At 34.4% G+C, this 10,813-nt stretch overlaps 1 protein-coding gene across 1 annotated transcript; it reads left to right on the top strand.

The window, feature by feature from the left end:
• The first annotated feature begins 438 nt into the window (after positions 1-438).
• LOC148293514 (cationic peroxidase 1-like) lies at positions 439-8,167 on the top strand. Its single transcript, XM_088255509.1, has 4 exons — positions 439-776; positions 1,584-1,775; positions 1,859-2,024; positions 7,650-8,167. The coding sequence occupies exons 1-4, from the start codon at positions 546-548 to the stop codon at positions 8,033-8,035; spliced, it is 975 nt and encodes a 324-aa protein (XP_088111635.1). The 5' UTR covers positions 439-545; the 3' UTR covers positions 8,036-8,167.
• Positions 8,168-10,813: the final 2,646 nt, after the last annotated feature.

Below are 10,813 nucleotides of genomic sequence, written 5' to 3'. Positions count from 1 at the left end.
TCAACAATATTGGCCATGAAACCTACACTAGATACAAACCAATTTAATCTTAATTAACTTGAATTAGCATTAACCATCCACACGAATTTAATAAATAAAAAAGTCTTTCTTTGTTTAAAATTCTAAAAAATATGAAGATCAATGCTAAAATAATCCTAATAATTAATTAATCATAGCCATAGATGAAAATCGCCTCCACACTAGTACTCTCTCACTTCCTTTTTTCTTTCTTTCTTTCTGATTTGCTACACAAAAGGTGGTTGGGGGACTTCACCCAAAATGAACAGCCCAAGACCACCATGCCTCCCCAAAAGTTTCTTTCTTTCTAAATTTACATATGTATTATTCTTTTATTTCTAAGTTGACTCGAAGTCTAGAAGCATTACACAAAAACGCAAGCTTCCAATTATCCACTGGCTATAAATACATTGGCTTTCATCGTGCCTTAAACCAAGCACTTAAAGCACAACCCATTAGGCTCCTTCGTCTTTTGCTTATTCCTTTCTTGTTCTCTCAGTTCTCGCGAACCCATTAGGCCATTAGCCATGGGCTCCTACCATGCAGGCTCATGCACTGCCACAAACATTAAAATCTCATTTTCATTATTCTTGTTTCTTGTGGGAGTAGCTTCAGCTCAATTGTCCCCTACTTTCTATTCAACATCTTGCCCCAATGCCCTGTCCACCATAAAATCAGCTGTGGACTCAGCTGTGTCCAGCGAGGCTCGCATGGGAGCTTCCTTGCTCCGTCTTCATTTCCATGATTGCTTTGTCAATGCAAGTCTTTAATTTCTCCTTTTTCAATTATTTCCCCAGTGGTTTCCAATAATATTATTTCCGGTCCTGTGTTTGTTCTATATCATGCATTTTCTTATTCCATACATTTCTATATAGATTCTCATTTCATGGAATTGGTTTTTTTAAAGATCATAAAATCAAATTCCACGAAACAAATGAGAAGATAGCTTATCAATTAAAAAAATGGATTCTCAATCACTCCTCGATTTTTATTTTCTGTGACTAGGACAGCTTTTTTTTTTTTTTTTTTAAGATCTTGTTATTTTCGTTTGCTATTGTTGTTATCTAGAATTCTAAAATGAAAGATAATCTTAGATTAATTTAAATTCTAAGTCCTACGCAATTTGTCTTGTCGACATGCAAAACAGTTTGAACCCTCAAATAGCCAAAATATTTGACTTTCTAATTGTGTTCACAAAAGTATTTTTTTATTCTCTATATGTTTTTTTCTTTTTTCAAGTAATTCATATTTCACCATACGACAATCTGCTTTGGCCCTTTGTTTCAGTCTTGGCGGTCCACGCGTGTCGAACTACCTAGTGTTGCCCAAGGCTATGCAAACAACAACACGATAAAAAAAAAATACTGCTAAAGCTATATGATTGAAACCCCTTATTTGTTATATTCTTAAAGCATATTGGATCCTTCACCGACCAAAAAGGAAAATATTTTGGGTCTCAATTATGTGCAAAATCTATTTAGTGACAAGCTATGAATCATTCATGCAAATGTTTTTCTTTGTTACCAGTTTGAATAATTAAGAGATGTGAATTTTACATGAAACAGGGATGTGATGCTTCGGTTCTGTTGGACGACACAGCCAGTTTGCCAGGAGAGAAAACGGCAGCTCCCAATGCTAATTCTTTGAGGGGTTTTGATGTCATCGACACCATTAAAACACAATTGGAGAGCCTTTGCCCCAAGGTGGTCTCTTGTGCTGACATCTTGACCGTTGCCGCTAGGGACTCTATTGTTGCAGTAAGTCAAAATGCTCCAACATAATTTATGTCATTATCTCTTCTTCTTCTTTTTTGGACTAACTAATTAAATTGTTTAATCAGTTGGGTGGACCGACCTACACAGTGCCATTAGGCAGAAGAGACGCAACCACCGCAAGCTTAAGTGCTGCCAATTCCAACCTACCTGGTCCCCAGTTGAACCTGGCTGCCCTCATTTCTGCTTTCTCAAACAAAGGCTTCACCGCTAAGGAAATGGTGGCTCTCTCAGGTTTAGAAATCAATTACTAAACATTATAAATTAAGTTCAATCTTTATTATTTATTATCAGTATTTGACCAATTGACCTAAACCACATCTACAAGTTTAATATCTAATTACTTTGTTCTTTTTGTTAGACGTGTAGATGTCTAACCCATTAAAGTGTGGTCTTATAATCATCAAAGGATTCTAAGACTTGATATCAATTAGGAGTTCAAATACAACTAAACCTGCAGCTCTATTAAAGTTAGTGTTTTAAGGCTAATATAAGAGCTAGAAGGATTCCTATCTTAATTGTGGATTAGAAGTTATAAACCTAATGCAATAAGGACTTCTTAAGAGTTTCTTGATGGGCAAGACTCTTAGGAAGATGCATATAAATACAAGTGCCCCTGCTCAACCGATCAAGCCAACCCACACAAAAGAATTCACCCCATCTAGAATGAGTGTATGAAGGGATCGGATTGAGGAGATGTGCTCTTGTATATTCTTGATGTGTGTTCTATCATGTGTAGTCATTATAGTTTACATGTGGTATCAGAGCCTAGGCTACATGTTTTAGAACCAAAAGAAATCGCCCACGTTTTCTGCTGCTGCTGGCTTACACTGTACGACTTTGGGCTGTTGTGTTTTCCTCCTTTTTTGCTGCATCTTGATCAAGCTTCCATGGGGTATGATATTTTATTGAATATGAATTGATTGCTAAAGTTTGCGGCTATAACATTAGTTTCATGTTTTTAATTATGCAAATTGCATCGAGTGGTCACGAATTAGTTTTAATCCTAAAGAATTGGCAACTAGTATTATAAAGGACCTCTAATATGAACTCATGTCGTGACACTTATATTGTTTGCCTTTGTATTGTTTCCCCTTTTATACCTCCCTGGACACAAATTAAATACAATTTCAAATAAAAACATCTTGTTTTACGGCATATTTGCATGATATTCATATGGTTTCAGTTTACGATATCATGCATACTGAGTTTGTGAATTGCGGCATGTTAAAATATTTTATAAAGATGACATCAGTTTTCTATATGTCAAGCATGCTTAATTTTCATAAATTGATACATACTTTCAGCCGTAGCTTCAGTTATTAATGTTAAATTGACCCAAGCATGTTAAGTAATCGCATATGTCATGAACTGTTTTTGTCGTGACCCATTTTGGAGAAATATGTTCTATTGAGGTTTAGGTTTTATATTAGCATAGCAACTATACACATGCGAAAGGTTATAAAGTACCAACCCAAAGTGATAAAACCTAAAACTGAAAGTTAAGTAATATATTGTTTTATTACCCTTTATTACACTAACATACTTTGTTAAGCGTGTTTCGATATACAGCTTTTTCTCGTTCATGCTTGAAGGGTTGAGATCAAAGTTTCAAGAGTTCTTGTTTCAATTTAAAGAGCGAAAGCAACCTAGTTGATTAAAGAACATTTGATTCTAAGATTGGTTATTAAATGTGATAAAAGTATAAAGTTTTAACTTTCATATTTGGAAGTTTTATGATCATAGTCTACAGATATTCTAGCAATGGTTGAGTGAGCCAAAGCAACTCAATCATTAATAGTTTTCTGGATTTAAAGAATTGATCATAATTGGCATTATAGGTGAAGGCGTGTTAAAAAACTCTCTGTCCAAAGATGTGAGTGGTTTAACATGAGTACACTTATAATGGAACAATATGGGAGATGCACTGCATGAATTAGCAAGGAATTTCTTCAGTCCAAAGATGTGGGAGTTTCTTTGTTCCGGAAATTCGTGTATGTGCATGTCCTAGTGTTGAAAACATGTTTAATTCTCTACCCAAAGGTGTGAATTAATTATGTTTGATTGAGGATATGGGGACAGATTGATTATATGATATATTTTGGAAGATTTCAGTTATGTCACAATGAACCTTAACTCCATTGGCATACAAATTTTGTTCTTGTTATACGGATTGTAACATGTTTAAGTTGTTGATGATAATTTGATATTGGTGATCTTGAATAGTCATGAAAGTTAATGGTATGACAAAGAAATAGATTTTTGGTTGATCACATAAAGGAGATATGAGTATGAAAAATTGATTGCATTAATTTCTCATATCAAATATTCTCTCAAGTTACACTACAGTTTCTGATCACTATTAGTTCACATCAAGGTTTATGCATATTCATAGAATGTATGCAATTTTGGTATTTGTGACTTGATTGATCGAAAATTTGTGTTTTCTTATTTGGTTATGTATGGACATGTTTGATACTTGGCTATTTTTCATATGCAATCAAGTGACTGTTTTATATCATACAGCTGGATTGATTCATACATGTAAAAGGATTGATACATACATATTTAATTGGATTGAATCACGTAAAGTTGGATTGATCTGTAAGGTTGTGTTCGTCATATAGAATGAAATAAAATAAAGTTGGCTTGTTTTAAATGGTATGGCGTATTGCTGCAAGTGTTTTTGAGGCTTGATTGGTGTTATATTTGATGTTTTCAGTATTGGATAAAGACAAACTTGCCTTGTGAATATATATTTACAAGTATTAATTGTGGTTATATCACTTGCATTTAAGGAATATCACTTTTTTATTGCCATTATAGTTTTCAATTTTCAGTTTATCGACGTCTAATTATATGTCATGTTATATAGTATTCATGCTTGATATTAAGAAATATGATCGTTTCACCCAAGAAAGGATAATTTTGAAGGATAACCTAAAGAAAAACTTGGGTTTTGCATGGCAAATTATTTGGATAAACTTTTGTTTTAATATGAGGAAAATGTCATGCTATATGAAGTTTAGATCTTGCATTAGAAATAAGGATATTCTGCTGTTGTATTGCTTTTTCTTAATGAATGAGATGCATGGATAAAATTGCACTTTTGATTAAGGATCACTTAAGATACGGCACATTGCTATATATAAAATACTCAAGATACGATCTCTAGATTGCTCAAAGGTGTTTTTTCAAAAGTGACATTTTATATATTTTGGTTTTGTGATATGTTTTTAATTGTTTCGTTTGCACCTACATGCAACTTACTGTTTTATGATGTTTAGAATGCACATAAGGATAATTAAATTTTGAGAAGCATATTGATAGCATTCATAATTCTCTAGTTAACTAATTTTTCAGTTTTGAACTATGCTGCTATGATGTCTATTTACATAATGTTGTAGTACGAATTAATTTGTGATAAAATTAGGCGATAAAGATCATTTTCTAAGCTTTCTTTAGACGCTAAATTCATGAAAATATATTGAGAATTGAATTTTTGGTGAATTTATAAAGTTGAAACAGATGCACAGGAATTTTCCTGACAGTTTCCGCATTATGAATAAAGATTGTTGAATGACTCACTTAAAGATCTTCAAATGAACTGAATTTTTGATATGTTGAGCATATACGTGTCTTCGTGAATTCTGCAAAGTTTCGTGATTATTGGATGTATAGATTATTTGTGAGAATTTTATTAGTGATCTGTGTTCAGGAAAAGTATGTGCTGACAAATTTTCTGAGTAACCTTGTAGGTCAATTTCAGACTTTTTAATTAGCTCTAAAACGACTCATTAATTTTTCTGTTTGAAGATTAATGACTCTAGTTTGTTTGCATTATTTTTTATGCTAATCCGATTTATAAATTAATTATGGCAAATTCTCAAGTAATCACATATCATTGCTGGAATTTTCTTGACAGTTTTGTGCATTTAGGCTTATACTGTGAAGTACATTAGGAGCACGCCTTGAAAGTTCTTTTACACCTTTTTGTCACAGTTTTTCTAATCATAAGGTTATTGGTGCACTATATATTGACGTAGCAAAGTAGTGAGTGTTTGCCCAAGTGGGAGAAGTGATGTAAAGTTTTGGGCTTCACACTCAATACCTTATTATCTTGTATTTTGATAAAGCTCACATAGGTTTTGGAGCATACATGGAATTCTTTTCTGGTTTTTTCTGGTTTTTGACACATTGAAGTTTTCTGAGTACTAATAAGCATACTTGGAACTGTTTGGATGACTGACTGTTTCGTTTTGGCTATTAAAATTCTTACCATGCTTATTGTTTTCTACTTGTATTGCTTAAAGAAAATTGAATATCGGTGTTTAAGATACGAGTGGAATAAAGTTGAATGCTTCCATTACAGTTTTTTTGTTTTTCTCATCTACATGCAACTTACATGTAAAGTGTTGTTTGAGAAAGAATTGAATAAATTAAATTTGAGCTCTAACTCTAAGGATTGGACTGCGATAAAGTTTTATAATGTATTCATTCATTTTATATGGTATTGATCCATTTTTGTAACATGCAAAATATATGTTTTGATGAGTGGGAGCGTTTAATGATCTTCTTTGAGGATGTATTCGGTAATTTGGATATTTCTGATTAATCGCTTAACAATCTAGTTTTGCATTAAGGTTTTTTAAGGCTAATAAGAACAAAGTTTGGTTTACGTATGTTATATGTTCTTATTATTTCATACAGTTTTGTTCAAATCTTCAGTAGTTAATCAATGACTTTTGCCTTTTCAATTGAAATTTGTGATTGCTAATAAGCATTTGGATTTTGGTTCATGCTTGTAAGGGAGAAGGCAAAAGAAAGAATTTTTCCAGTGGTTCATTGATTCATTGAATAAGGTTGTTTCATACTTGTTACAATTATGGTTATGCCGTTAAGTTTTGATATGTAGAATTAGTGGGAGCTGAGTTTTATTCCACTTAATTTCGTTATTTTCTTGGAGACAGTTCAGTTATTTTGTTTACTACTGTTTGGTTCAATTCTTTTGATAAATTATGTGACTTCAGTTTTATATTTATTATTCTTGACAAATGAATCCAGTTACATGTCATCATGCAATATAGCTAGCTACAGTCACTGCATAAGACATGAATTCATACCAGAGTCATTAAGGAGAGATCTTGGTAATCTCTAAAGGGAGGGCGTATGAATGAAAGTGACCTTTGTAAACACAAATTAAGTTTGGTCATGATCATTCTGCATTCTAGTCTTGACGGAAGTCTCATGTGATCTTGAGAGCTTGTATGTGTAATTGTAAAGACCTTGAAATATAGAAATGTTCAATAAGTCTTGATAGTTCCATGCATGTTCTTTTGATTGACAGTGACTTGATTAGGAATTATAGTTGAATTGAATTCCATAGGCCTTACAGTAATTGATATTGAGTTCTTGATGATCATTAGACCAAGTGGGAGAATGTTAGACGTGTAGATGTCTAACCCATTAAAGTGTGGTCTTATAATCATCAAAGGATTCTAAGACTTGATATCAATTAGGAGTTCAAATACAACTAAACCTGCAGCTCTATTAAAGTTAGTGTTTTAAGGCTAATATAAGAGCTAGAAGGATTCCTATCTTAATTGTGGATTAGAAGTTATAAACCTAATGCAATAAGGACTTCTTAAGAGTTTCTTGATGGGCAAGACTCTTAGGAAGATGCATATAAATACAAGTGCCCCTGCTCAACCGATCAAGCCAACCCACACAAAAGAATTCACCCCATCTAGAATGAGTGTATGAAGGGATCGGATTGAGGAGATGTGCTCTTGTATATTCTTGATGTGTGTTCTATCATGTGTAGTCATTATAGTTTACACTTTTTTCTTGTTTCATTAGGATCTCACACCATTGGCCAAGCTAGGTGCACAACATTTCGGAATAGACTTTATAACGAAGCCAACATAAACGCGTCATTTGCAACATCCTTGAAATCACAGTGTCCAAGCAGTGGAGGCGACAACACACTTTCCCCACTTGATGTCACAAGCCCAACCTCTTTCGACAACGCTTACTTCAGGAACCTGGTGAGCCAGAAGGGTTTGTTGCACTCAGACCAGCAGCTCTATAGTGGTGGGTCCACCAACACCATAGTCGATGCTTACATCAGCAATACTGGGACTTTCAGGGCAGATTTTGCCAATGCTATGAAGAAGATGGGAAACCTTAGCCCTCTCACGGGCACCAATGGTCAGATTAGGACTAATTGTAGAAAGGTCAACTAGGGCTTTTAAGAACTATAGCTAGTTGGTTATTTTTCAAGTGTCCATTTTGATCTTATTGGGTTATTGGTTGCTTTTTTCCGAGGGATATCATTTAAGATGAACTCCATTAATAAAAGTTTTTTATTTTTAACATACCACAAGAAATATGGGTAAATAACTATTACATGTCCATGTTTAAGTGATTAATTGTCTATTTTTATTTGGGACTACAATAAATAAATAAAGATTGCATAGTCTTAAAAACAAAATGTCAAAAGTAATTAATATTTTCAAAGCACAAATAAAGATTGCGTAGCCTTACTGGGTTTATCCTCATCCAGTTATTTTCAAAGCAAAAACAGACAAAGAGCTAATCTTGAAGCTCCAATTATTTCTTTATATTTAGAATATCACTGCTTTGAGACACCTAATGAAGAAAAATATTACTCAGCCTCAACTTTGAGTTTCATTCCCACGCTTACAATAAGATATATCAAAGGGTACAAAGTAGTTTGCGCCTTTCTCTAATATCACGTAATCGTTTCTAGAAGAATATATTTTCTTTTGAATAGGACAAGGGTCACATGCCTCATAGTACCCTTCATCAAAATTGTCTTCAAGTACTGAGAAGGAGCGAATATACATGGAATAAGGGATTGGTGTACTTAAAATCTGTTTTAAAAAATGAATTCAATAAGTCTTCAAGTATCGAGAAGGGGCGAAACCCAAAAGTTCAATGTACGCCTACATCTAGAGTCATAAAACTCTAGGGTTATTTGTTGAATATGGAGTGCAGAGTGCACCATATATAATATGAAATCAAAGAATTTTGAAAACTTAGGCAAAAAAGAAGAAAATTAATAATTTGATCCAACCCTAGGTAGGCCCATTCGTTTTTAGAATACCGCGTTAAATGATTGGGAGAGACTCATAGCAACTCTACCCAATTCCCTATTCTTTTAGAAAGTCCACTCCACCATCTAATTCCCTATTCTTTTAGAAAGTCCAGTCCACCACCTAATTCCCTATTCTTTTTTGGTCGTTTGATTTGATTAATTTGGAGGACTAGGTGTTACATAGTTGTGTCAATTGTTAAATGTTGATCGTAAATTGGTTTGTGTACTCCCACTGGAATTTGATCACTTGGTTTGAGTACGTACTCCACTAGATTATTTTTTTGGTCGGAATCAAATTTTATTAGATAGAAAGCAAAAGCCGATTACAACAAAGTGAGCTCCACAAATGAATTCGACTAACTGCAACACAATAAGGCATAAAACCTACTACATCGTAAAACTTGAAGATGACATAAAGCCCAGAAAAGCAAAGTGCACCCAAAAGGTAGTGAATACAGAACAAGGAAATGCCACACCACCCATAACCAAACAGTAGCATAATCAATACAAGCCCACACCCACCAGAGAGGAACCAGTAACCAATGCTCGAGACAGAAAATGGTGGTGGACAAGCCACCAAAGCTACAAAGAGCGCTAACATAATCCAAACAATAAGTGACATAAGCACTTTAAAAGCAACCCCAACTGCATAAGAGTCACCAAGGAGAGGAGACCCTCGTGTGGTCGAGGCGCTGAAGATGGTGGTGAAGGGAAGGTGCCGAGAAATAGCCGCCATTGGTAGGAGGAGAAAATGCATATCAAGCACTAGAGGCTCTTACAAGTAAAAACTAGAAGAGAATATTGATCAACACCACAAACGGGTTGAAAACAAAAGCAGCACAAAAGGCCGAAGAGAATCGCACAGAACGCTTGGTCACCCCGTTTGCCACCAAATCACAGATCTGAAATTGTTTTCCAACATGAATCAAATCTCAAATCTGCAAAAGAAACAAACAGAGCAAAAAAAGGGCCGGCGACATACAATAACGGAAACAATAAACCAACTGCGGTGACAGGATCTTACCATATAGGTTTTGATTAAAAGAAAATTGGCGTAGAAAAATCCACACGCAGACTTTTCTGAAATTGAAAGGTCATAAGACCAAGTAATACCCTAATATATAAAATGGAGTAACATAAGGAAAGAAAAAAACTAACCTGCATCATAATATTGATAAAATAAGCAAAAATTATCCTAGCATAGATGGAAAACATTATCTACAATACTCTCACAAGATGGGAAGGCTTAGCCCTCTCACCGGCTCTAATGGGCAAATTAGGACAAACTGTCGATGGGTCAACTAGACATTATTTTTCTTTAAGAACTATAGCTTATTAGTTGGTTTGAAAATAATTCTGAGAAATAAACCTTAACACATGCTTGTTCACCACCTTTCGTGTAAGATTATAATTTGCCTTGATTTTATTAGATTCAGTTATAAGTTTGCAGCATGAGCATGTTTGTTTGATAGTAATTAATATAGTGTTCGTATGAGTGCTGTGGACTTAATAAATTGAAGTAAATTTTACAATTGGATTGGATTGGAATATTGCATAAACTGTCATCCAATGCCTTTCTCCATCCCCGACCTTCTCACCTCTCTCTCTCAAACACTCCCTCCCTATCTCTCCCTTCCCCTACTATAGTAAGAAAAGTGGCAACAATCACCATTATTTGGTGACATTTGTGGTTGTGACAAAAGGCATTAGTCACCTTTTGGGTGACTAAAAAGGCTTTTAGTCACCTTTTTTGCTTTTTTTTGTGACTAAAGCCTTTAGTAACCCCTACAACAGTCACCAAATGTCACCAAATAATGGTAACTGTTGCCACTATTTTTTGTAGTGCCTGCACTCGCTGAAGCTTGACCCACCCTACTTCGACCACGAGATCGGCTCTGCAAGA

Source organism: Prunus avium, chromosome 6 (assembly GCF_965620075.1).
Source record: "Prunus avium chromosome 6, drPruAviu1.hap1.1, whole genome shotgun sequence".
NCBI lineage: Eukaryota > Viridiplantae > Streptophyta > Magnoliopsida > Rosales > Rosaceae > Prunus > Prunus avium.
The sequence above is the reverse complement of the archived record's forward strand: the minus strand, read 5'-3'. Positions and strand labels throughout refer to the sequence as shown.